This window comes from Macrobrachium rosenbergii, chromosome 20 (genome assembly GCF_040412425.1).
Source record: "Macrobrachium rosenbergii isolate ZJJX-2024 chromosome 20, ASM4041242v1, whole genome shotgun sequence".
In the NCBI taxonomy this organism is placed as follows: Eukaryota; Metazoa; Arthropoda; class Malacostraca; order Decapoda; family Palaemonidae; genus Macrobrachium; species Macrobrachium rosenbergii.
In genome coordinates, this window is record NC_089760.1 from 5325171 (window position 1) to 5352566 (window position 27396).

Here is a 27396-nt window from a genome sequence, read left to right on the forward strand (position 1 = left end):
GTAGGCAACTGTTCTGCTATGGCGGTTTTCCATTCTGGCGCCTTTTATTGCTTTCTTCTTGAGGTTCACCATTTCTTTCTAACTAAAAACCAGTCCAGTGACATTTTCTTTTGCCCTCATTTAAAATGTTCCTGAAGTGAGAGATAGCATTGTTACTCAGCAAGTTTATACGAAGATTTATTACAGTATTGTCATTGTTTATTATAGTATTGTTATTGTAATATTTTTTAAATAAAACTTGGCCCTTCCCCTATTTTGCACACTTTTTGTAATTGATGAACTTGAGATATTCTCCTTACCTTCTCCTCCTCTGAAGATAAGTCCTCAGCTCTTGTTTCTGTCATTGCTCTCTCTGAAGGTCCTGCAGTTCTTTTGTGGTGAGTTCTGCTTTGTGCCCCTAGACTAACTCTTCCACATCATCATCACTGACTTCCAATCCCATGGACTCGCCCAATAACCCAATATCCTCCATGACAGGCATATCTAGCCTTCTTAGGGGCCATGACGACTTTGTATTGGCACTAGAATTGCATAAAACACAAAAAGATGCAGGAGACAATTTAGCAGAAATGTGCGCTGAGGGAAACCCACGCATAGACTAGCACTATTTGTTTCAACTGGGAACAGAAAAAAATCATGATGCATGTAATCCCGTACATTTTAGCCAGTCATCTTTTTCTGTCGTTAAGGCAAGCAAAAGTCTGCTAATGGGTAGATGTTTTCATGGACATAAGTCTTTAGATCGAATTTTCCATTACAGTACTGGAGGCTCCAGCTACCTGAGGCATGAGTGTATTATAAACTGGTTGCTAGTAAATTGGTGTATCTGCCTGTGAAATTCTTTTGCTCTAAATTATGAAGGTTTTACTAGCATTTAACATAAAGAATCCTTAGATACTGACCATGGACCCTTTGGATGTTAATATAATATCCAGGAACACTATCCCCAGCCCAGGACAGTAATTGTACACTCTTTCTGGTGATGGTCAAATTGAAGGATCTTTGGTTATATGATGACTAGACTTCTGAAGGCAAAAATTTACTGAAAACCAGAGAACGATGTGAAACTACAAAAAGAGCAATTGACAGAGAAGATGTAGTAGCATTGTGGAAGACACTAGATTGATCTTAGCTTTGACATAGCACCCATGGTTAATGTCCATATAAGGGTTAGCAGTAATCAGAGAGAATGTGAGACAAAGGTAGAGAATGAGAAGATAAAGATAATTAACTTTTGGGGATGGAATCTGATGACGAGAGAATTAGCATGACAGCCAGTCTAGTGATGGCTGATGATGTGACATTCAGCATGTTAAGATTATAACATGAATGTATAAAGAATCTTTTGTTGGTGTGCAAATGAATAACAAACCAAAAAGTTTTACATCACACAAAAACATTAATGTATATTCCTTATCAACTAATTTTAATTCAGCTTTGCCCTTTATGTGGTGACATGAAATTAAAGTAAAACCAAAATGACTACTAACATGGCTGTCATTAGCTGCATTGCCAAACTTCTTCCTGACTTATAATCCGACTACAGTTAATCTGCATCCCTTGATTTGGAGCTCTTTAATCTTGTCATAAAATCCTACTTATCCATCCCAAGGGCTTTCCAGAAGAAAGAGACCATCCTGGGACAAGACCTACTTGATTGACAATCTGCCATTGCTTGTGGAGCCAGTAACTATTTTTTTTTTTGTCACCACATTGCATCATTTATTTTCATCAGTGAATCTGGGCTAAATGTTGGGCATTTTTATAATTGATTTAGATGATTAAAAACTAAATCATCCTTATCATGCCATGTTATCAAAACAGTTTAATTTATGATATCAAATCTTCATTTACTACAGCTTTTTTCTTTTACTATAAATCATCCTTTACTTGTCATCAAATCTCAGTTCTTTTGCTCATTTTACATCTTCAGTGTTAGAAACGCAGAACAATAGTGACAAGGTGTTTACCGTTTTTGACCTGGTATAAGGAAGATATGGCAGCGTTTTTGCCACACCTGCATCATATCCAAACTTCGGTCAAGGGTTTTTATGAATCAAATCTGGGAAAAGCAGCAACATCAAAAACATACTACATGTTCATATTCATTTTGGTTTTACTGTAGATCTTGTCTGTTCCTCATTTTCTGTATTTTTGCCTGAATTCTTATCTGGTTTAGTACAAGTCTGCATTTGAACCCTTTCTCCAAGAATTTCTGGTCTTCATCCTGTTCCTTTCATATACAGAATACTGTACTGTTCTGATTAATTGTAGGTTATATAAAATGTTATTTTAAAAATGCTTTCGTACAGGATAAAGCAAATTCAGTATGGTAAGTTAAAGTAAACTCAAACTTAGACATCATCTACCCTAAATTTTGAAAAGTGCTGATTTTCACCAAGGTAATTAACCTGGCCTTTAGAACCATGCTAATTAATGAGGTGGAAATTCAGGCTCAGTTTCCAACATGCCATCATGTGAACTTACTCTTTCATATTAGTACTTGCTTTGTCAATGAACCTACATGTATTGTATTGGTACATTTACAGTATATACATAAACTGTATTGGTATACTGTGTGTACTATTTTAACATAATTAGTGACATGAACACATACCTTGTCTCTATGTGACCTATATTATTTTATCATCATCATTCTTAACATATCTATATTTATCATATAAATAATAAAACAGTTCTGTACATTTACTGTAAAAATTAGCTCTCATTTATATAGGTTATCCATTGAATTTTGAATTTTTTGCAAATTTTGTTTTCATGGTTTAATAACATTATTAGCGTCTTTTGTATGACAATCACATTATGTCCATGTACTGTTAGTATTTCTGTTGGGGAAATTTTTTTCATGTCTCTCAAATACATAAAATGTTTTCATTCTTGTTATACATTGCCTTGTATATGATATTACCTTTGGGAGATGGATTTTTGAAATGTTTTCCACTTAAACATTTCTCAAAAATTTGGTCTGGGCATAAGAGACAAGGAATTTTTGTGCATCAAGAGGAGACTTGATGCCTAGGAGGAGGATAAATCCTGCACAGTTCCCCAAGTTTAATGCTAAAACTGCCACTATTTTGGGACATGGACCCTCCAAAGCTGTTTCAGTCATTTATTTGAAATTAGGTCAGAGATCCAGAATAGGGAACTTCATAGCTTCAGTAGATCTCATGGCTGCTTATGTCTAGATACAGTACCATTGAATTAAGCATCAAGAAAGCAATTTACCTTCAGATTGTAATGACATGTATTCTCAAGGATCTTGGCAGGTGACTGAACTTAGTGACTAACAAGCATCGCTTAAACTTGGGTGTCCAATTTTAGGAAAATTATGAGAGGGTACCCTCTCACCTCTGGTTTTAAGGTATCTGAACTCCTCTGGCTGGTAGTTCATATACTGTTTTTCAGTATTTAGCAGCCAAGCTTTCTTTCAAAAGACATGTAGCATCAGTCAAAAAGCTAGTTCTGAGGGTTTGGTACCGAATGCAGTCCTGCATCTCCAGCAAATCGTCAGGCTTAAACTGGCAAGTTTTTGGTGGGGAGAATTGTCTTGATCTGTTAGCATGGGTTCCACTAATTTTGGCATCAGTGAAGGTCCATCCATGTTAGTGTCTATAAAACAACAATCATTTTAAATTACTGTATTTTATGAGAAATATTTTTTGTACAGATTTACTGATGTGTGTGAATTTATCAGTAGTAGTATGGCTTGATCTGATTTTCATTATAGAGTATCTGTACAAGGGTTGAGGCATTTCAAGGATATTTGGAGAACTTTTTTCCATTAAGTACTTATTAAAATTGCTCTGAAAAGAAAGGGTAAGATATTCAGTCATTTTAGTTTATTTTCCTTCTGGAGCCTAGAAACTCAGTGCACAGCAGTGGAATTACCTGATGGTTTGAATTCAGTATTTGAAAGACTTGTGTCATGTTAAATGTATCTTTTTTATTTAGGGTTGTATAGTCAGTTCATTACATTTCTATCATTGTCGTAAAAAGTTAATCCCTTTTACACATCAAGGTAGTGATTTCAAAGCAGTCAACATTTTCTTTATACAGTATAAGGATTTGAACTACTGATGTGACTTTATAATAATATAAAATACCTCTTTGTCGACTTGCACTGAAATTTTATACCTGGAGTACAGTAGTCGTAATTTATTGCAGCAGCATTACTTGAGAAGTGAAATTCCTAATTTTAGTTGGCCTGTAAGGTGGAGAAATTACACAATATTTTCTTATCCACATATCAAAATTGTGCCATCATAAAGATTTTATCTCTGAGCAGGTAATTCCTTGGTATTTTTTTCTCAACAAAGGATGTTTCTTTATTTTAGGATGTTTATAATTACAGACTATCAGTTGGGATCCTGGCATGATTCCCACCAGCTGTGGTTCAATTGATAAAGTATATCTGTGTGAAAGAGAAAACCTTTTCTTTGGTCTCCTTTTTACCTCCTTACTTGACCTTCATTCCTCATGGTTAAACCTTGTGACAAAGATTAAAGTTTACTATGTGTGGAACTCTTTGTTCTTGCAGCAGCCACTTGATCCATCTGATTCCATTTGTTTCATTATAGGGTGGTGGCAGCGATCAAATTGGCCTCTACCGGTGCCCCTATTGTTCGCGAGTGGATCAGTATGAGAGCAAGTGGCTGCGGCACCTGCGAATTCACACAGGGGAGAAGCCATTTTTTTGTTCAATGTGCAGCTTCCGAGCCAGCACTAAGCATTCTGTAGTCAGACATGCTAAAATGAAGCATCAGATGTGGAATGCAAACACAGTTCATTCTCAGTGACTGTATTAGGGTAAGGGTTAAGGGAAATTGTTTTAGTGCTGATTAAGACTTAGTCACCATTTATGAGACTATTTTCTTTGACATAAATGGTGTTTGACTCTATTTTATGAATACTTAAGGTACAGTATACTGATTCATTTCCATGTACCATAACTACTGAAGGGAAAATTTGATTGTGAAACATCAGTGAATTACCAATTGTAGTACAGTATACTATATGTTATATTATGCTTGTGTTGTAATGGATAAAGATGAATGACATTTTAGTATCTGACTTTATGTTATAGTAGTATTTGAATCTTGCTCATATAAAGTGCAGCACAATAATTTAAATCATTCATCTTTATCCATGCAAATATTTTCACAACATCAGGGATTTTGAAGGCTCTTCTATCCATTATAATAGTCTTTCATTCATTATTAAAAGTTTCATGCTAAAAGAGGTTCTTCCTTTTACCTTCAAAAGGCTAATTCCTTGTATGAACTTGGTTCTACATCAGATTCTTATCATTAGAATCCATTTGAAATAAATCAAAACACTTTAAAAGTGCTGGCTTACTGTTTGAGAATAAGAGTATTTTCATCATACATAGAAGTTCAGTAGCACGAGTTGCTATGCTTAATTAAAGATATACATAACTCAAAATTAAGTTTGAGTTGTAACAATTCATGAAAAGATATTCATGACTCAAAATGAAGTGTGAGCCCTAACAATTCATGGCCTGGCTTGAGGTATGCATGTTAGCAGATGGTGGCCATACAAGTAATAAACTGTATACGTGTAGTGTGTACATGTTTATTATTGATTTGATGTGAAATTTACTAAGAATGTATAACTCACTCCTTCATGCAATCCAGGAAAGTTAATCATATGTGATATGAAGAGTTCGTTTGTCACATTTTGAAAAAATTCACTAGTTAACAAAATTTAAAAAGGTGCATTGCAATAATTTACCTTAAACTGCAGCATCTTCATTTTCTTATCCCTGGATTCAGTGATTTTGTCTTTTCTCCTTGAGTCTTACTTTATTATTGACTCATCAGCCATTGAACATGAATGGAAATAGAAGTGGAGTGTTTGTGAAAATGACCACAGTTTTCAAAGTAGGTTTCATGTTAATACATACTCAGCAAGACAGTGAAACTGATAGTGTACAAGATAGGAAATAAGTCATCAGATTTTCAAAGTAGGTTTCATGTTAATACATACTCAGTAAGACAGTGAAGTTGATGGTACAAGATAGGAAATAAGTCATCAAGTTTTCAAAGAAGGTTTCATGTTAATACATATTCAGCAAGACCAGTGAAGTTGATAGTGTACAAGAGAGGAAATAAGTCATTAAATTTTGATAGTGTACAAGAGAGTTAATAAGTCATCAAATTTTCATAGTAGGTTTCATGTTAATACATACTCAGCAAGACAGTGAAGTTGATAGTGTACAAGATAGGAAATAAGTCATCAAATTTTTAAAGTAGGCTTCATGTTTATACTTACTCAGAAAGACAGTGAAGTTGATAGTGTACAAGATAGGAAATAAGTCATCAAATTTTTAAAGTAGGCTTCATGTTTATACTTACTCAGCAAGACAGTGAAGTTGATAGTGTACAAGATAGGAAATAAGTCATCAAATTTTTAAAGTAGGCTTCATGTTTATACTTACTCAGAAAGACAGTGAAGTTGATAGTGTACAAGATAGGAAATAAGTCATCAAATTTTTAAAGTAGGCTTCATGTTTATACTTACTCAGAAAGACAGTGAAGTTGATAGTGTACAAGATAGGAAATAAGTCATCAAATTTTTAAAGTAGGCTTCATGTTTATACTTACTCAGAAAGACAGTGAAGTTGATAGTGTACAAGATAGGAAATAAGGTTTCGTGTTAATGCATACTCAGCAAGACAGTGAAGTCGATAGTACAAGAAGGAAAGAAACATCAAATTTCTGTAATCAGTATTTTTTAGAAGATTATCACAGAAGGAAGAGGCTGTTAAAAGTCAAACTTATTTCAACCTAACTGAAAAAGGAAAGAAGAAAATGCTATCTGTACTGAATGGTCAATCTAGTTTGCTACTTTGGGCTTTATCATTCTTGTATTTATTGCTATGGGTACTTAAAACTGAGTTTTATGTAAATACTTTACACCATTCTTATCAAATAAGATTATGATTAGGACTTCAGAATTTTTAGTGACAGGCAGGGTATTTGTTAAGAGACAAGAAACTTAGAAGATATTGTTGTCAAAATGTTTCAGTACATGTTTTAATTGTGAAAGGACAAATTTGGGAGATAGTAGTGGAATTTAGCCCAGCAATTAATGAGATTGATGAAAGTTTTAAGTAAAAATTAAAAAGTAAAATACATCTGGAATTTTAAAATTTCCAACAAACATGGGGTTATGGCCTAACTGTCCCAATGCTTGGCTTTTAAGCATAAATTTTAAATCTCAACCAATCCAATTCCAAATATTACTATCTTCTGAAAATCCAGTGGTATGAAAGCTGCTGTAGTGTCTGTGAAAATGGAGGTTCTGCCAATTTTTGGGGATCCTATGCTCATACACAAATGCAAATCTTAATTGTACCTCAGTAAATAAACTGTTCAAAAGAAAATAATTGACAAAAGAGTTTTGTTACTGTAATTACAAGCAATGTAAGTCAAATACTGCTTTTTAAGGGGTCTCCACTTACTTTCCTATATACAGTATTTTCTTATAGTGCTGACTGTAAACACTAGTTTTGTACATTATTTTCCCATTGGTGAAACATTAGTCTTTCAGTTTTTGGTTTTGAATATCCCCAAAAGATAGTCATTATCCATATTTTTTCCTTCTATTAATGGTGAATTGATAATGGTATAGAATTTCTTTATAATACTGTCACTTGTTCCTGCCTATCTTAATTTTTATCTATAAACTCCACAGCAATCCTCAGTTATTGGAAGGAAGAATACTAAAACACATATCCATGCTCACTGGCTTGGGGTTGGGGAAACTTTAGAGGACATTTTAGAGCAGATGAGGTCAAGGTTACATTGACAACTGATAACAATGTTACTAAATTTAGTAGCCTTTAATTGATTCAGCAACCTTCTGGGATATGTTTAAGACTTTTGTTTTCTTACCCTTTGAACTACTGTATTTAACCAGATCGTTATTTGATAACCAACTTCTCTTATGTTTTTATGGAAGAAGACAGTAAAATTTAAGGATATTTGCTACATACAAAATAGTCAGTGAAAGTGAAAGTCTTTCTCCTCAGAGAATGCAAGCATTCTCTTTTCAACCTTCCTGTTTCATGAGCCTGTTTCATGAGAACACCAAAATGAGTGTTGTAATATGCCTCATATGAGGGATGACTGAAAGATAATTGACACTTGACTTGATAACTCAAGGAAAGTGACTGGAACAGCTAAAAACTGTGTAGTTCAGTTGGCCATCAGTAATTTACTGAAGAGATCTCTAAGGATAATAGTGATGTTATTGATTTCCAGCTTTATAGTGCAGTGCTGATTGATAACAATTAATGCATGAAGATAACCGTTGACTTCGCATCAGGATTAAATGCTAAACAACAGCGGTTTGACCATCTGTGAAGGTATTTATTGGCAGCAGGCAGCACCATCAGAGTGATATGCTCTTTCTTAAGGGTTCTCGTTAGCGTTAAGCATCACCAACAGATGACAAAGAGTTTTAAAAAACAACCATTTTTATGTATGATTGTTCTTCCAAGATTTGATATTTAAACTTAAGTTCATCCAATCTTTTTTATATGAATGTGGGACTTGTCTGAGCATGTAAGATGGCACCAATTATTTCGGGATTATGTGTTCCCCTGCTCTCTTTTAGCACGATTTATGTAAAGTATGTCAGGCTTGTTTTTACCTGTGTATTCCATTGTTATTACTAAGGAAATATATTGAAGATACTGTATATCATGTTTAATGCAGCTGTGGTGACAGCAGGAACCGTGCAACCAGGAGATGCTGCCTTTTTTCTGTTAATCTTATTTCTTGCTGTTCCTTAAGTTTTGCTAGATTTTAGTTATCGTTTTGCTAGATTTTAGTTATCCTTCATATGCAAAAGCATAGTTAAGAGCACATGATAGTTAGGTTAGAGAATTGGTAACAGCATTTTTTCAGATGGTATGTACAGGTAGTCCATTTTAGGGAGAAGCTGTGGTTTTCCCCAAAGGTTGGGTGATTTTTTAAAAGTTTTTATTAGGAGCCAAACTAAATACAATTGTAATTTGTAGATCAACAATCTAGTGTTTCAGATAAAAGGCAAACAGTTTTGAAAAGTGTCATGAAATTAAGGCAAAACTATCTTGTATTACATCTTTTGCACCTGATCTCATTATTTAACCTCCATAGAAATTCATTAAGTTTTAACCTTCATGTTGAATCAGAGAAATCAGACACACAATTGGCTGTTCAGGGTTTAATAGTCTTACCTGTCTTTTAACTCCACTTCATTTTCCAGAAGTATACATACAGTATCAACTCTGGAATAAAGTACCTTCAGATCAGAAGCTCTTGACTTCAGTGCACCTTATTACCAAAGGCATAACCTGTTTTGACTACAGTAATTATAAGAGTACAGTTTTCACTTCAGAATCCTAGCTACTGTAAAAGAGTACCTATAGTTTTGATGAATATGATATACTATGCATATTGAATTTTGTTAGACTGTTTATAGTGACAACAGCTATTCAAGATCCCACAAAATTTTGAATGCCCAAACTATTTGTGTCCACATATGTAAAATATTGAAAACAGAGGTACTTGGATGATTTGATGATAATGGTTTCAGGGAGCTACTGATTCACTTAGGAAGGGGGATCCCTACACTGGCAGTTAGACCACCAAAGTGGAACTGTAAGCTGGCATGTAGGCAGCTTATAAGGGGATCATATGAAATCTTGTACTGGCATCCTACAAGACACCACAACCTTTAAGACTGTTTTTATGTTAACTTTACTCTGCTAGTATAATGCACTGATGTCATAACCATATAGAACTTTGTTAGTTGGAAGAAGCTAGGGATTCTCCAATGATGATTCAGAACCCAAAGGCAATATTTCTCTGGAACTAATATTAAACACCTGCTTATAAGACTACATCTGTAAGTGCCTGACACAGAGACCTACCAATAATGCGGTGTTATTTTGTCGTAGGTGATTTTTGGAGCATGCATATTGGTGCCACTTTAAAGGAATTTATAAATTTCCAAAGTTTTGAAATCATAATAATGCAGAGGTTTATTAATATATGCTTCATTTGTCCTAAGGGACAATGCGCTTGTTATTTCATGGAAACATTTTTGACAGCTGAAGTGATTGCTCCATTGTCATTTACAGTTCTTATCAACTCTTCACCTTTTGAACACTTATTAACTAACTCTGTCTAAGATTGATGTGGCCACTTGTTTATGGTTAGTACATTTTAATTATTCCTGATTTCCCAAATTGTTTCTTTTACTGTCTTGGGCAAGCATCTTCCACACAGTCAGACCACAGGAGATACTGTAAATTTCTAAAGATATTGGGCTTTAAAAAAATCCTTTTAAAATCCCCATTAAGACATAATGCTGATGAGGCACTATAAACCTTAATTAAAATGAAAGACCTTTCATCTTATAACATACAAAATGAAAAGAAATTCTGACGTACAAGCTCATATTATATCAAGTATATTCTTCTTGAGCGCATTGAATCATAAGAATATCTTTTAATACCATACTGGGCAGTGATTTGCAATCTAGTAGCAGAATAGCCAGCTGGGATAAGGTGAACTGCTTCTTTCAAGAACAACTCTAAAAGAAGTAAGACTTAAGTATGTTCTAATTACCCTAGCAATTGTGGAAGAATAGCAGATAGGTCAGATGTGTTAAGGCGGATGACAAAATCGCAAACATGTTTGTACTGTGGTATATAGTTCTCTAGTTTTTATGGAAAATGTACAAAACACACATATCCACAAATAGATATATATGTATACAGTAGGCCCTTAAGTTACACATGTCCCATATATATATATATATATATATAATTTGAAAATACACGTACACACTTAAGAATACTTTTTTTTATATCCAAGGAACTTACACAAGGAAAAGTTTGAATTTGCTAGACACCAGAAAGTAATGAATAAGTATAAAGAGTTTCACCTCAACCCTGTACAGAAAAGTTTTTTGTAATTATGTTACTATTATCACCTTACAATACAATGTTATATATAGTGTAAAGTAGAAATGAGAATTATAAAATATACACATGACTACTGACATACAACTACTACTCAAAAATGAAAGTATGGTATACAGTGTTATAAAAGATCAAATGTCAGGTTTCCTTAGGTAAATTCTGTTATGTACTTAATGGGAAAGAGTAAAAGAGGGAAGGATAAGGTGAAAATGAATTTAGATTAATCACTTATATAAGAGGGAATTCAAGGCTTGCTTGGTCAGATTTAATGTTACTAATGAACTTCAACAAGAGAGAGAGAATAAATTTATGGTAATTGCTGCTGTTTAAGAGTGAATGCTAAAATTAGTTATATCAATTAAAATTCGAGAGGAAGAGAGAATAAACTTATATTTTTCCTATTCATTAGCATTCTGTTCTGTATTTAAATCTTGTCTTTCAAGTCATTCATTTACATAACTGAAAGCTATTTGTCTTGAATAAATAATTACATTGTTGCATTGTTGGTTAATGCAGTTGGGGCTATGAGGGTTGCTTGGTACTGGTAGTGTGTGGACATTTTTACCCCTTAACCAAAGCAGTGTAATAACAATATAAATAAATTAAGAGATTATTACAGTATGTACTGCATGCAGATGCATGGGCATAGGTTATGTATATGAGTGCAAGTACCCTTTAATACAGTGTATTGCATCATTTTATATAAGAGATTAAAACCTGTGATTTTTTTCTTGCTTTGGGCAGGGCCCCAGAATCTAATCCCCAAGTTAACTTTTGACTGTAAGTTCATAAAGTACATGCTTTCATGTCTTTTATACTTTACAAATCAATGCAGTTATGTGAGTGTTAAGTGAAAAACTTAACTTCTTTAAGTGAACATTATGTGTTGTTGTAAATAAAAAAGGAAACAAAATATTTGCTTGAAAATGAGATACAGAGGCAACCCCTTGAACTATAACCAAGTTTTCCATTGTGATTGTTTCCATACACATCTACACTATTACACACATTACACTATTACACGTACATACTGCCAGTAAGTAACTCATATTTCAGTTACGTCTTTTTCTTCATGCTGATCTCAGTACTAACCTATTTATATTGAAGTAGAAGTCTCGTCATAAGAATGAAACGGATATCAGATCTGTGGTGCTGTGGGAGGAGAGGTTAATGCTACAGTGGCTCTTTAAGGGGAGTGGGTTCAATAGTAGGATCTAATAAAATGCATAAATATGACTGAAACCCTTGTTTTAGGATACTATTACAATGTAAATTAAGTTCCTAGCTGCCGAAGTTCATTTTATGGAAAAGAGAAGAAAAAACAAAGAGAATTTAGTAGTTTCTAAGTGTGAATTTAAAACTAAATAGTGTGGTAAAGCATTCCATTAACCAAAAAGTGTGTAGGAGAAACCAAAATTTTATTTATTTTCATAAAAAATACATTGCAGAAGGAAAAAATGTTAATTATTATTACTGAACTTTAAAAGACAAATACAACGCAAAAAAAAAAAGAATTTTGAAAATCGCCTTGAATTAATGAAGCAGCTTTAAGCAGTGAAAACTTACTTTTTCCACTTTTGGGTTATTGGCACGTGAAAGCGAGTTTCCTCTCCTGGAAAGGAACTCTTGTCTGTGGTGATTTTATCTGCATTTTCTCACTAATGCATTATCCATTATTTGGTCCTATGTTTTTAGGAATTTATCCAGTATCATGGTGTTGGGAAGTCCAAGCAGTGGTGGAACCAGCTTGTGGCCGCTGCAAACTCAGCAGTCATGAAAACTGTGTTGTTATGACACGCATGCCTTTTTTTTTCTCTTGGAGAGATGGTTGTCTTTATCATTATCAAAAACAACATATTTCCACTCACTACATTGTATTTTCATCTTCGTATCTGCTTGCCTTTTCGTGAAAACACAGCGCATAGTTTTTTCTGGAACACTCTGAACAGTAAATTTCTGCTGCTAAATTTTTCATACTTTCTTTAGTCACGAAAATGTTTTCAGTATCACCACGTTTTTCTTTTTTTCCAATCTGCGACTTTCTTTTCACGGCGCTGGTGGGGACCTTTCGGATGATGTACGGGGTAAAATATAGAAACAAAGAATTTTCTTCAAAATCTATCTAAATCTACAGAAAATCCTGTTTTTTTACAGAAAAATCTACAGAATATTTTGCAAAATGTAAGCTCTAGAGGATAGTTAGCCAAAATTATGCCTAAAGTAATTGACAAGTAATTCTGAGTATCAGATTATTTAGATACAGATATTGGATGTAACCCTTGTCATGAATTTATAGGATGCATGTGATTTTGGTCTTTGTGTCCTAAGACTTAAGGACTCGATTCGTCTACATGGAGTAAAAAAGTTGAAAAAGATGCGAGCGACCCACTGACTGTCTGACGCAGTGGAATGTTGCATACAAAGAGGCTTCTATATATTTTTTTCACAGTGTCAAATACATGCTATGACATTCCCATACCACAACAGACGCTAGATATGGTAAAAGACACCGTGTATAAAGCATCAAATCCTGAGGAAGCAGATGGTAGTGAGTCGAGTGACTAAAATACTGTGACTGTCTTTTTTTTAATTACTAAAGGTTGAGTAGTCAGTAATATTTTCATTTTACCACTGTTAACATAATTTTTCAGCTTTGATAATATTAAAGGTATTATTTGTGGGGATTGTGTGGTTTTACTATAACCTCGCATATCCGGATGAAATATTTTGTGTGAATAGTAGCTACATGTCAATACCATGGCGTCTAGCTTTCATATATATATATATATATATATATATATATATATATATATATATATATATATATATATATATATATATATATATATATATATATATATTGAGGAAATCTTGTTGAATGCAGCTATCTGTTAAAAGCTAGAGGGAATTACTGAAAACATTATAATAATACATTTTAACACCTTTATATTTAAAGACTCCAAAGTTACGATCTACAAAAATTTTCATAGATATCAAGAAATATTGAAGCTAAATATACAGGAATTGGAAAGCTGGCACCTGGCAACACTGATTGGAAGCGGTTGTGGCCGAAGGGCCTGAGGTGGTTACACTTGCTTGTCTCCCAAGAGTTATACTCGTTTCTCTGCCATGAAGTCTTGCTTTTTTTTACCTCTCCCGTTATCTTAACATTTTCTGCACTTCTCTTGAGATATTCCTTGCGTCGGGCCATTGCGTAGATGCACGCACACGAATATAGAGGCTCAGTAGCAGAAGAAATGTGAATACACGACGCCAAAGCCACTGAACAGCACATGTGAGTGTGTCTGATTTAATTATTATTTAATTTTTAAGGATGCCAGATCACGGAGACACCTTACGGCCAGACTTTGCAAATTTCGCGGCCAAATCGGCCAGACAGGTTTTGGTATACGGCCAAATTTTATATCCCATACACACACACACACACACACACACACACACACACACACACACACACACATACATATATATATATATATATATATATATATATATATATATATATATATATATATACACATGCTAATAACAATAATAATAATGATAGTAAATATGAGCAAATGGTCTACCTAACTTTTTGGAGTGTTAAAGTAGCTGTAGCCTCATTATTTACATATAAACTGTACACTAAAATGTTGTCTCTTGAATTTTATACACAAATAAATTACATCACACGCACAAGCTTTCATGTATTACTTATCAGTGAAATTTTCACTGTTTTCCTTATTTATCATAAACACTGTTTTTACACTCATTCTGCTCTGGATTTGTTGCTTTTTCTTAGATCATTTTGATAAATCCAAGAAGATCTGGATCGTCTTCGGCCTCTGGCTCCTCTTTCTCATACATATTGACCTAGTTAAATAAATCCAGCATTGTCTGTGATACCATTTTCCAACGAACTGCAGATGCGTTCGAATCCTAATGAGGGCTTTCACCATTCTTGAACTAAGACGATTTCTTGATTTACTTTTGACACATGAGACGATTTCTTGATTTACTTTTGACACGTGTTACCAAAGAAAATATCCTTTCCACAACAGCATTGCTTGTTGGTGTTGTAAGACAAGCCATGACAAATTTCCTAATTCTTTAACAGTCCGACTTCCCTTGAACTTTCATACTTTAAGACTCCACAACAGCTGTTCAAAATGTAAACAAAAATTCGGAGTGAATTATCTAGTGATATTTTTGAAGAAGAATGGGTGGGATTTTGTAAAGGAGAACTGAAATAACTGAAATTATTGGTTTTTGGAGGATAAAATCGTTTCAGTACACAATTCGGCCAAATAATTTGGGCGTGGATGTCTACATTTTTCACGGCCAGTCAATTTTGTATACGGCCAAATTTGAGAAATTTGGCCGCAAAAACGGCCAAATGGCAACCTGGTGTGTGAGACATCCCAAAGAGACATCTCTTTAGCTGCGTAAACCTCACTTATAAACATTAGTTACCAAGCCCCTTTTAGTTATATTTTTAGCTTATATATATGTATATATATACAGTATACAGAATAATTACAATATAACAGACATGAAAGTATAATCATCTGTGATAATGACATTATTTTGCAAAATATTGTAAAAAAAACATACTTGGAATTGTTGTTTCAACCCGAAACTTCCAGAATGGTTGCCTTGACAACGGCCGTAATACTCGTTGTTTCATCAGAAATTTGCTTTTTCCAAAAGTATTCGTCAAAAATTGCAGCCACTCAAAATTCTGGCGGGAGAACATTAGGGAATTGGCTATTAAAGCCGGAATGTATTTAATAGGAACCATTTGTTTACCGATATATGAACTGTTGTAAAAAGGTGGATTTAAAATTAAAAATATATACTATCGTAAGGACGGGACATTGAGTGACATACTGGCTGGGTGTTTACCGGTTTATCGGTAGTTCCTTACTGGCATTGTTATTTCAGTTTAGCTACAGGTTTATTGGTGGTTCCATTTGTTGTTTTACTGAATGAATGTACACAGCCTGTGAATTGTTTTGTTGATTTAGCTGGCCTTGTGCAGCCCGCACTATATGTTGATGGCTCTTGCTGGGTAGCAGCCCTTTATTATGATACATAAATTTTGAATGAAATGAAAAGGTTTAACAGAATCTTCTTTGAACCCTAAGGTACCCATCAGATGTTACAGGCGTGGGAGTGCAGATGAAAAAGAAGAATTGTAAAGTAGCATCTACACACAGACAAAACAAAACAGAGGTAAAGATTCAGACATCTGTGTTTGTCGGCAGACAAGCAGGTGGCGATATTGAGAGACACAATAAAAGTACAGTGTTAAAACATACATCAATGGAAAGGCCAGGAAATTCTACATATGGCCAAATGATGAGATTCGAGACAGATTAATGAACACAATGCAGTAGCATAATATAATGTGAAATGGCGAGACGTTTGGCGTCTTCACAAACAGAAACATACATACAGTTTGATACAGAAGATTCGGTGGAACATTATGAATACACGATTAGAATGCTTGCTTGGCATTGCAAATAGTGGTGATTGTACATATATCAAGACAACAATGGTTAGGGAGAAACAGACGGAAATATTGTATGGCAGCAGTTTCGTTACATCAGAGAAAGAAAATGAGACGCTCTTTGTTTTGGCTTGTCCCCTCCAATGGATGACGAACACACACGTGTGTTTGGAAGAGACGGCGTCGGGCTCTTACAATACTCCCCCCCCCCCTCCACCCCAAGCAAGGCATCGATGCGGAAATCGTCTTGCTGACAATTGTAATTGGCTCGAAGGGCTTGGGCTAGGGGCGGGTAGGAGGCTGAAGGGCGGCAGCGGCCGGCAGGAACTCGAGGAGGACGGTAGCGGGTTGAAGGGTGACGTCAGATGATCCTTCGGTAGCCAGCTGGAGGGGGACGGCTGAAGGATGACGGCGGCTGATCCTTCGGTAGCCGGCTCGAGGGCTGAAGGATGACGGCGGCTGATCCTTGGTAGCCAGCTCGAGGGGGGCGGCAGCAGGCTGAAAGATGACGTTGGCTGGTCCTTCGTTGGTCAGCTCGTCCGGTACGAGTGCGCTGGCGGCTTCAGGTTTCCTGGCGGAGGCGTCCAGGGCTCCGGTTTGGGGTGGGTCATCTCGGAGGGTCGAACATCTACTTAGAGCTCGGGAACGGCGGGAAGCGGCGAGGCGGCGAAGGGTCTGTTGGCGCGTGGGTCGTCATCTTGGGTCGGCCGCTCTTTCGTGTCACCCCGGGGTCACCAGTGTAAGGACGGGACATTGAGCTGATTTCTTCATTCTTTTTCTTTGTCATTCATTGTGGTAGTTATCTCTTTTAATATTTTTGAAAAATTTCCAGTCTCAGTGTATAGGCTTTTAACAATATTCTTTTCAGCTTAGGTTTCCTGGGCCTTTTAACAGTTACTGGCTTGACAACACTCCTGGCGCATTGGCAAGAGTTTGTATCTTCCATGCGCTATTTATATTCCTTTTATTTTTTTATCTGCATATTTTGATATTGCAACAATACTTCTTAGAGCGCTGTGGACGTTACAATAGGAAATATATTGATGTCATGAAGTTGATAACTTTTTTAACCAAATAATGAAGCCGGTATTTTTCAGATTCGTCTGCTTCTTTCTTACGCCTCCTTTGAAGGGCAGGATCTATACTATCCAGTGTTCGAAATCTTGTTTTCTTTCACGTAAGTGGGCAGACTGACTTTAATAGGAGACATAAAGTTCTGATCTTTTACAGTACTCCTTATTATGCTGTGAATATGCCAAAGTCGTTTGTTCTTGCACCTTCATTTCATAAATGAACAGTATATTTTTACGAACTTCGTACAGCAGACAACTGTTATGAATTATTTGTTTCTGTAAAGTTTTGAAATTTAGAAATTCCATCATCTTCATATATACTTACAGAATTCTCTCTCTAATAATGTGATTTCAGCAGGTTAGTATTATGCTTCTTGATACTCTTCTTATTGCTACACTGTTGGTCAATAGAAACCTTGTAAATAATTTGGGCATGGACGTTTTGGTGACGTAAGTCTATTATTTAATCTTCATTTATTTTATTTTAGTACCTGTGTAAGTTTTAGAAAATTAGTATATGCATCTTTAGTTGATTATTATCCTTGCATTTTCTATATGAATTTGTAAGCTGTTCTTCATAGTCAAATATTTATGCAATGTGTGGTAAACTCTTGCTGAAAGAAGCCCTCTTTTAATCATCAGAATGAGACTGAGTTTTATTATATATTTATATACGCAGTATATTGTCTAAGAGACAAAATTGTTGGCAAAATATTGCACAATAAAGAGTTATTTTTACAAATAAAATTGTTAATGTCTGTGGCGTGCAAGCTCTGAAGTTAATTGCTTTCATTTACATTCAGACAGTACTGCTGAAGTCTAAACTTGAAAAGAAAAATTAATTCAACTTCCACAGAAAGATAACCTAAGGCAGCTGTCTAATAGCATCATGCAAACATTCTTGATAAATAACTGTAAACGTGATTGCCTCTGAAAAATAAATTCTACTTGTAAATGAGAAGTTTGAATGAACTCTGACCGATTTCTTATCTCATTCTAGGGGTCAAACGGAGGGCCGGGGGGCTTCTTTCAACGAGAGATCATCGCGCAACACCATTGCCCTTATTGTCCCCAGTCCTTCATGTTCCAATCAATCCTCAAACGCCATCTGCGCACCCACACTGGGGAGAAGCCGTACGAGTGTCCCAACTGTGACTACAGGTCGGCCTACAAATACCATGTGGCCAGGCACATGAAGCTCCACAATGTAGGAGGTGGTCCCCCGAGATCAGAGGCGGTGACAGCGACTTCGTCTGGACATTCAAACGCGTCTCAGTCTCTGTATTCCCAGAGCTTGAATATGGTTCAGATTAATTTATTTTCACCAGAAGAGGCAGCTCTAGATACGCAGAGCCTTCCTCAGTCGGAGTAAAACTTACTCTGACGCCCTAAGTTTTTTTTTTTCTTGTTTTTCGTGGAAATGAAGCACCCCTTGAAGTTTATTGGAAATCTCTTCCCCTGCTGACTTTAATGTATGTGCAATGATTCCCGTTGTTACTGACTCAGGGTTTGAGCATAATGATGCACCAGAATGTAGGTTTCTTCCTCTTTTCGAAATATTCCTTGTGACGTGTTAGGGATGAATAGTTTCTCGCTTTTGTTAAGAGTATGCGATTTTTGACGTGAACAGAAAGGTTCAGAACTAGTATAGCTACTTTAGGCTCTTCTTGGGACGGTATTACTCTGCATGAGTTTGGGACTAAGGTTTATTTTTTTCTCTCAAGCTCTCAAGTGGGGTTTCTAATATATACTTACTGTCTTCCATGTAGGTTGAAGAATGTGATTCTTAACCGAGTAGGAAGCAAGCTTAGCCCAACGTTTGTAGAATCTCAAGTGATCATGAAAAGAAATCCCGTATGCTGAATTAAATGGGATATATGGTCTTTTATTTTAAAGCCCGTGTTTCATTCGTTGCTTAGAATACTAAAAGCTGTATAGTAAGCTTTTTTCCAGGAATTAATTTGTGATTGTTTAATTTGATTTAGTATGAAATCCCCTGTTGCTTGATATACGTCTATGTTCCCCAAGGTCATATTGTTCAAATTAGTAATTTTACTTAGATCCTTTGGTCAAAAACGTGAATCTTAAATTATCATTTGAACCATACCTTTTCCTCGATCATCGAACACAGGCAGTTACACTGTCAACAACGAATACCTGTAATTGCATAGTCAAAGAGGAATGTAAAGTATCTGATGTATCTGACCACGTCATTCGTTGTGTCTCGCCGGAAAGGGCTGACGAGGGAAAAGCTGCGCGTTAATCATGATCTTAAAGCAACGATGTTGTAACTTTTTAACTGAAACAGAATAGCGAGAAAATGCCAGCCGACTGATCATATGTACAGGAAGGACATCATTTGCATTCTTTCACCTGAACCGTTGAATGTAAAATGCGATTTTGTTGGGAAGGGATTAAGAAATATTTTGAGGGTCAGCGTGTGACTAATTAAAACTTGAATGACTTTGGAATTGTTCCTTGTCGTTATCTAGTTTCCTGACTTGTGATTTTTTCCGAACAATAGACAACACGTTCATGAATCATATTTTTTATTATGTTCATACAAATTTAGGTTGACATTCTTCCCACATCTTTTACCAAGGAAAGCTTTTGTTCTAGTGATGGTCAGGAAAACTTTGCGCCTAAAACTTTTTTCTTGTTATTAACCCCAACCTGTCTTCTTTCTTATGATTGTTATGCTACGATTATGGCATCCGTGATGTCTGTCTATAATTATTTCTGTGGTGTGAAGTCATGGTGCTATTTAATGCGAAGATGTTATCTGCCCATTCTCTCTGATGTGAGCTATAAGAAGTTATCATGAGGTGTTCATAAGAATTTGTTAGTCTTTGCTGTTAAGAGTTTGTACAATATCTAGCATCAAAAAACAATGCCTGTCTTAATCTTAGTTGATGGATTTTGTTATTTTCATGTCTGAATATTTAGTATTTATATATAATAATTCTTTGACAAGATTGATTCTGTATGGTCTTAAGTCGACATGCTTTTCAAGAGTAAGCTCTAGTCAGACGAGGGTTTAAGCAAAGCTACTGATATTCTCTGAGAGCATGAAGGTTGCTTTATCCTATTTTGTTCCCTCACCTCCCCCTGTCTTCAAAGAATCGTCTGCGGCTACAGAGACGGGAAATGATTTCAGTTTCTAAGTCTTTGATGGTCGTTCTTGTTTTCACTGTACAGTCAGTGTTAAATAAAGCTGAAATATTTACTTGGAGTTTTTTCATATTCATTTGTTGTTTGCTTTTACGAGATTTATCTATAGAGAATGACAACAGATTTCTCAGGGAAATTGCTCTTTGAGAAGCAAGTAATAAAATATACGATTACGAATGGATTGCATATTTTAAAACTTGTTGATTTTGACATGTATACCCGATGTACTCAGAAAATTCCAAAGGTCGTTTGCTAAATCCACATACCATACCTGATTATCTGTAATGCTAACATGGTAGCCCTTTTAAAATGATGTAGGCTAGACATTCAGCTGGTGTTAAAGACCAGAAGGAATTGCTTTAGAAGTTCACAATTTACCAGCCCTAGGAGAGCTGTTAATCAGCTCAGTGGTCTGGTAAAACTAAGGTATACTTAACAACTGCTCCGAAGTTGTCATGTTCTTGATGGAAATTTTTCATTTGTCTCATCTATAAGCTTCTTGCAAAACAGCAGTGGAAAAACTAACGGAAATTTATCCTGTAGATTATAGCCCTCCCTGATGTGTTTTCCAGTGCAAATTTCCTTCTTAGAATGAAGAATTGACTGTACACGTCCACACAAGAGGAGACTGGTTCATTTCTTGTTTCTGTCTGAGGTCTTCATTTTATATGAATACAACATATTCAGGAAAAGATTACTTAAGGCCTTTTTCCACATAGAGAATTATAATATTTTGTATACCAGAAATCTTTCAGAAGTATAAAAACGCACAAGTAAGATTTTCTTAAAAAAAAAAACTGTTTAATGTTTACCATTCAAAGACTGCAAACTGTAAGAAGCGTTGAACAAGGAAGATACTAGGTTTGATATCAAACTTTTCCGTGTGACTAATAAGATTTATTCTTCATTGCCTGCTTCCTGTAAAATCTGTTGATTATTAATTTCAAGCATTGCAAGGAACTCGACTAAGGTCGGTGAAAAGAGAATAAAGTGTAAACGAGTATTCTGTCATATCCATGCGTTCCCCGAAGGGGGCCAGTACTGTCAGTGTACCGTAGGCATTACTTAAGGTTCTTCGCAGCGTGCCTTCGGCCCCTACCTGCAACCCCTTTCAAATTCCTCTTCTTCAATCTTGCTTTCCACCCTCTCCTAACAATGGATTCATAGTGCAACTGCGAGGTTTTCCTCCTGTTACACCTTTCAAACCTTATACTGTCAATTTCTTCAGCGCTGAATGACGTCATAGGTCCCAGTGCTTGGCCTTTGGCCTAAATTCCACATTCAACGTATCCATACGTTCAAATTATTGTTGCTGTTTCCAGCGTCGAAATTTTACTGAGAAAAAACAAGATACTGTACCTACAGTGTGTGCGCAGTGGATGACGTGTGGCTTTATGGGTATCATATAATAAGATGTTTATGATTTCAAGTCCTTTTATTTGGTGTCAAGACCATCAAGCAAGCTTAATACATATTGAAGGGCAGAGATGAATACGGTATCCAGTTAAAAGAGCGAACTACATCCGTATCAGTTTTGAAAATGTTGTAAGGGATTGTTTAAAAGGCCTCTTTGCTGTACACTTGTGTGGATGTGGATCATCCTCTCAGAGTAATGTTACTTAAGAACACGAACTGACAACTATTCCATAAATTTACAAATGTTGCCTGTTAAAAAAATGATAAATAAAACGCGAGGTAAAGGTTACTTTACCAACATTTATTTACAGGTTGTCATCAGTTTACGATAAACAAGATATATATATATATATATATATATATATATATATATATATATATATATATATATATATATATATATATATATATATATATATATATATATATATATATATATGGGAAGGTCTGTGTTGAACTACCTTTACTCCAGTAGTAACTGGTAAATGCTGCCGTCATTCCTGTGCATACAGTTAATTAAGAAATTCTCTATTAAAGGATGTTTGAGGCCGTTTACTTTTAAATAAAACTCCTTAAGCAGTAAATCATACTGAAATCAACATCCATTTTATAAGAGCGGAGCTCTAGCAATTTCCTCCATCAGCCAGAGCTAGTAAAACTAGAATTTCTTAAGCCACCACCTGAAGAAGAAAACAAATAATGGTCATTCTTCAGTCTCGTATAGTTTAACAACTTCGATAGCCTCCATAAGGTCTGGCCTTTGCAATTGTAGAAGTTGGGGGGAATTTGGCTTTCATAGGATCGATGCCATGCCAATAAATGCAAGCGAATTGGAACAAGGAAATGGAAACTTGATCTTAGCACAAAGAACCACATCTCAATCTGTCAACAAAGAGAGACCACGCAAAACAATATTTGAGGATTGTAAACTGAAACCTTTTCCGAAGTCTAAAAGAAATGTGCTGTGCCCTAACCCTGTCTGTCAAAGGGACGACAGTAAACTGTAAGGGGATGCTATCACAACGAAAAAGCAAATTGAAATTAGATTCCTAGATAAAAGGAACCGACCTTACTCTTCCACTGAAAGACGACTGGCCTGAAGTTTGTTCCAGCAGTGTTTATCCAGAGAGCCCATTAGTAACCGTTTTTGGATATAGTACTCTGAATAGGAAATAGCATCAGTCCCATCTTACTTGAAAGTATAAAAGTGACAGAATAAAAAGCCTGCAACTCTTGTAAGAAATTCGTTCACCACCTTTGAGGTTGATTTTTTATAAAGAGAATAAAGATTAATTTTATGAGTAGCACAATCTACAAACAGTTGATCAAGGAAGACTCTACCTTTAAGAAAGACTTTGCTGTAGATTCGTGAAAGTAAACCATATGTCTCCGGTTTCTGGCGAGTCGGCTCAATTACACTACTGTTCAGTAAAAGGTTTTACTTTTGGGCCAACTTTAAAGCAAATGGGAATATTCTAGTGACATGTACCCGAGGTTCTCTTTTCATCTATCAAGCGAAAATGCTAATTTCGCAACGTCCATTGTGGACTCGTTTTGATATGAAGTCTGCCTCAAGAACATTTGACCAAAGGAAGTGAATGATTGCTCTATTTGTTCAATGGGGAAGTATCCAGGTTATAAGTGATCCATGCGAATAAATATTTGGAGACTTTAGGATTCACTCCACAATTATTGCTTCAAAAATGTACCTGAACCTTACCTAAGTGCCTGTTGCGAGATTTTTTCCTATGGGTCAGTAGTGGAATTTTGAATAGAAACAAAATATACTTTGTAATACGTGTAAAGATTTGCCGGACATTATTGTGACTGAGAAATATTTCCTTCATTCGGTATCATTTGCTTTTGAAATAAAACTTGGGGCACTCTCACTGAAAGATATTTGAAATTGGATATGTTTATAGGTAACGTGATTTAGGAACAATGAACTGATCTGATACATGAGCTGTGCTTATGTGAAATGAAAGAAAGTGATTGCTGAGATCCAGATGGTTTCAAGCAATCATTTCCTTACACCTAAAATCGATTATAGCAAGTTTTGAAGTGCATTATAACACAATGTACCAAGAACTACTCCATTTCAGTGAATAGTAAACAAGAGAGTTTAGTGTATTTCATTCCACCCAAGGTAATACTTTTGTTTTATATATTGAACAGTTGCCTTTAAAAAATATATATACAAATTCATAATTTGATTAGGCTCTCCGGTAAAATTGGTTTCCTCCGGCTGAGCGTTTCCCGATTCTTCTCTTATATCAAATGGTTACATATGGGAGGGTAGACGAGAATTGAGCTGCCTTCATGTCATTGCTTAGAAAACCGTTATGACTTACGTGATTATTCAAACTTTAATATTATGAATATCACCTAATGACTAAGTGACTAAGCGCAGTCTACTATTTCTGCATAACGAAAGTTACTTAAGGAACTCACGCTTTAGCCTAAAATGAATTATTCAGTAGTCATAGAATGCCTTCATAACTAATCATTCAATAGTCATATAATGCCATTATAAATGGAGAAAAATTTATTTTATTGTTGTTCAAAGCTCTTGAATACTGGCGTTGAGTAAAATAAGAATGGTCACTGAATGAAATGATAGAAGATATTCCGCGGACTTAAAAAGTCTTAATATATTCGAAGTTCATTATAGAATGTATACGGTCAACTGCAGTACACTGTAGTGATTCAGTGCCCTGAATAAACAGCAAGGTTTTTGCCACAAAGCCCTTCGGGAATCTGAGAGAAAATCTCAGCGTAGGAAATGGAAACCTCTAATACGTGTCCTTTACTCTACTTCTTTCGTGTTTAAATTGTCTTTCTTAGTTTTATTAATTTCTCTTATAGTTGTACTGTAAGTGTTCACACATCTTCCCATTTGTTTTAGTCAACACGACTTCTTATTTGTTCCAGGATATGCCTCCACCCAACTGGAAAGGGAGTCTGGAAAACCACCAGTGCCCGCACTGCTTCCGCTACTTCACTGACCGGTACAAGAGAGATCGCCACCTGCTCATCCACACCGGGGAGAAGCCCTTCCAGTGCCCCTTCTGCCAGTACCGAGCTTCGAGGAAAGACCCCGTCATCAGACACGTGAAATTCAAGCACGCTCGGCAGTTTGCTGAAATGTGCACCGCGTCGGCAGTCCCCAACGCAAGCCTTCCCTCTGACCTTCCATCGTAATCGTTTTGTTCGTCGGTAGTTTCATCCATTACCACTCCCACCGAATGGTAATGAATCTGTGTTTAGAGATATATAAATCCCTTTTTCATTGTCATTAGTTTTTTCCCAGTGGTAATCATTATTTTAGGAGCTCTTAATGCTATATACATTATTTATTTATTATGAATATTTTGAACAGCCAAATAACTCATCGTAAAATTATCGTAATCACATCTTTTTATTTGTTATATTGAATTATTACAATATATTTTTTTTCTGAAAGATGAGTCTAATTGTATAGGATTCTTCAGTCCCCACCATAGTGATACGAAATGTGAGTTTCTAGTTTGGTTGCATTTCAGTACAATATTTACATTAATCCCGAGTTTAACTCGTTCGTACCTCCGGCTGTAGAGAACTCCAGTAGGTGTTGCTTGCAGGTAATGTCACTTCCCATTTATGTTCCAGCCAAAGTGGATTACATTGGATAATTTAATTTCTTTAACATAAACCCCTACGTTTGTATGTGCCAATGGTTGCAGCTCCCCGGACACAAAAGGAAGAATCCATTCCTGGCCAGAATATCTTCTGGTAATAGTGATAGTTAGATCACTTCATGTGATTTCTAGACTTGCTACAGGAATTGCGTAGTCGGGAAGTGGTCATTTTTAAATCGCATTTAATTGATTCACCTCCATCAGTTTTCATATGCCTGAGTAACTATTTTTGCTGGAAGACCTCCTTGTAGGAAGCACAAAAATTAAACTAGGGCGCTGTGGTGGGCGGCCTTCTGAGTAAGGTCAGGAAATCGAGCTTACAAGAAATCATTTAAAAAATTCTATGGACCTTGCTGTAATGCTTGGAGCACTTGGCTCTGACTGTTCCAGAAATACCATTGTGTGCTGTGTCACACTTCTTGTATAGACAACAGTGAGATACATTGTTTGGCATCCTTATTATTATAAGAGATAGATGTATGACACTGCAGGGTGCTTGAGTAAGGATGAATTTGTTTGGCTTACATCAACTCTTACTGGTTTATCACAGAGTGAAGCTCATGTAGCACTGCTCCAGGTGTCCTGATGAAATCCAAAGTGGCTCTGACGTGCACACATAAAAGATGTGAACCTGCTGGGCCCTCCAATTGAGCGGTGAGAACGCCATGAAACTTGGAGAGAGAGAGAGAGAGAGAGAACGAGAGAGAAAGAGAGAGAGAGAGAGAGAGAGAGAGAGATGCTGATCAACGGAATCCCTTCCAAATGACAATAAGCTTTCTTGGATAACAGAAAAGGACGGTAATCCGCCTCTGTAGAGGCTACTGCATCCACCCTAACTGTTGCTGTAGTAGCCAGGATTCAGTGTGATTCCAGCCAGGTTTTGATACAGACAGGATGGACTCCAGAAAAGAGAATGCTCTCAAAGGGTCACAAGACGAGCCAAACAAATGGTGCTGGCATCTTCAGTGACATCAGGCTCAGTAGGAGAGTAAGTATTTTGCACCACATGCATGGTTAGAGGTAAACATAAGCACAAGCAAAGAAATGTTTGCATCCCATCAGGAATGGAGGAAATGTATCAACTAATAACCCTCCAAATGTTCAGTAAAGCTCTTTCCCTGTTACGAACAGTAGGTAGCCAAAGAGGTTTTTCCCCATAACCCACTGCCCCCATTTAGCAGTTCTAACTGTGGCCCCTATCATAATGATCAAGCAAGAAAAGACCTCTGCATTTTAAACATATGAAGGCATTCATTATCAACTAAAGCATGCAAGCATAGCACTTAAGCTACCAGTAACATCTCAATTCTTTTAGCAAACATAAGTTGTGGAATAGAATGATGGGAATGTTATGCCAGTATGGTTCATTACATAATAGATATAGAAAACATTAAGGTAAGGTTTCCATAACACATGAATATTTCCGATTGCAAGCAAGATGAAAATCATGACATAAAGCCGTTACCAAATCGGTAATAATACTGATAATAATGTTAACCTACAAAAATAAAGCTTTAAAATACTGTA

General features: G+C 35.9%; 1 protein-coding gene across 7 annotated transcripts in view; it reads left to right on the forward strand.

Annotated features, from left to right (window-relative positions):
- LOC136849010 (protein tramtrack, beta isoform-like) overlaps positions 1-27396 on the forward strand; it is a 93436-nt gene that overhangs the window by 65187 nt on the left and 853 nt on the right. For 2 of the 7 annotated variants that reach the window (XR_010856196.1, XM_067121851.1), the window contains one exon: positions 4599-5257. Coding sequence is in view for 4 of the 7 variants with exons in the window: in XM_067121851.1 (XP_066977952.1) it covers positions 4599-4817 (219 nt within the window). In the remaining 3 variants the exon portion in view is untranslated. Of the gene's footprint in view, positions 1-4598; positions 5258-18605; positions 20832-25123; positions 27232-27396 lie in introns of those variants that run through there. The other 5 variants (XM_067121847.1, XM_067121848.1, XM_067121852.1 and 2 more) reach the window with 4 other exon arrangements.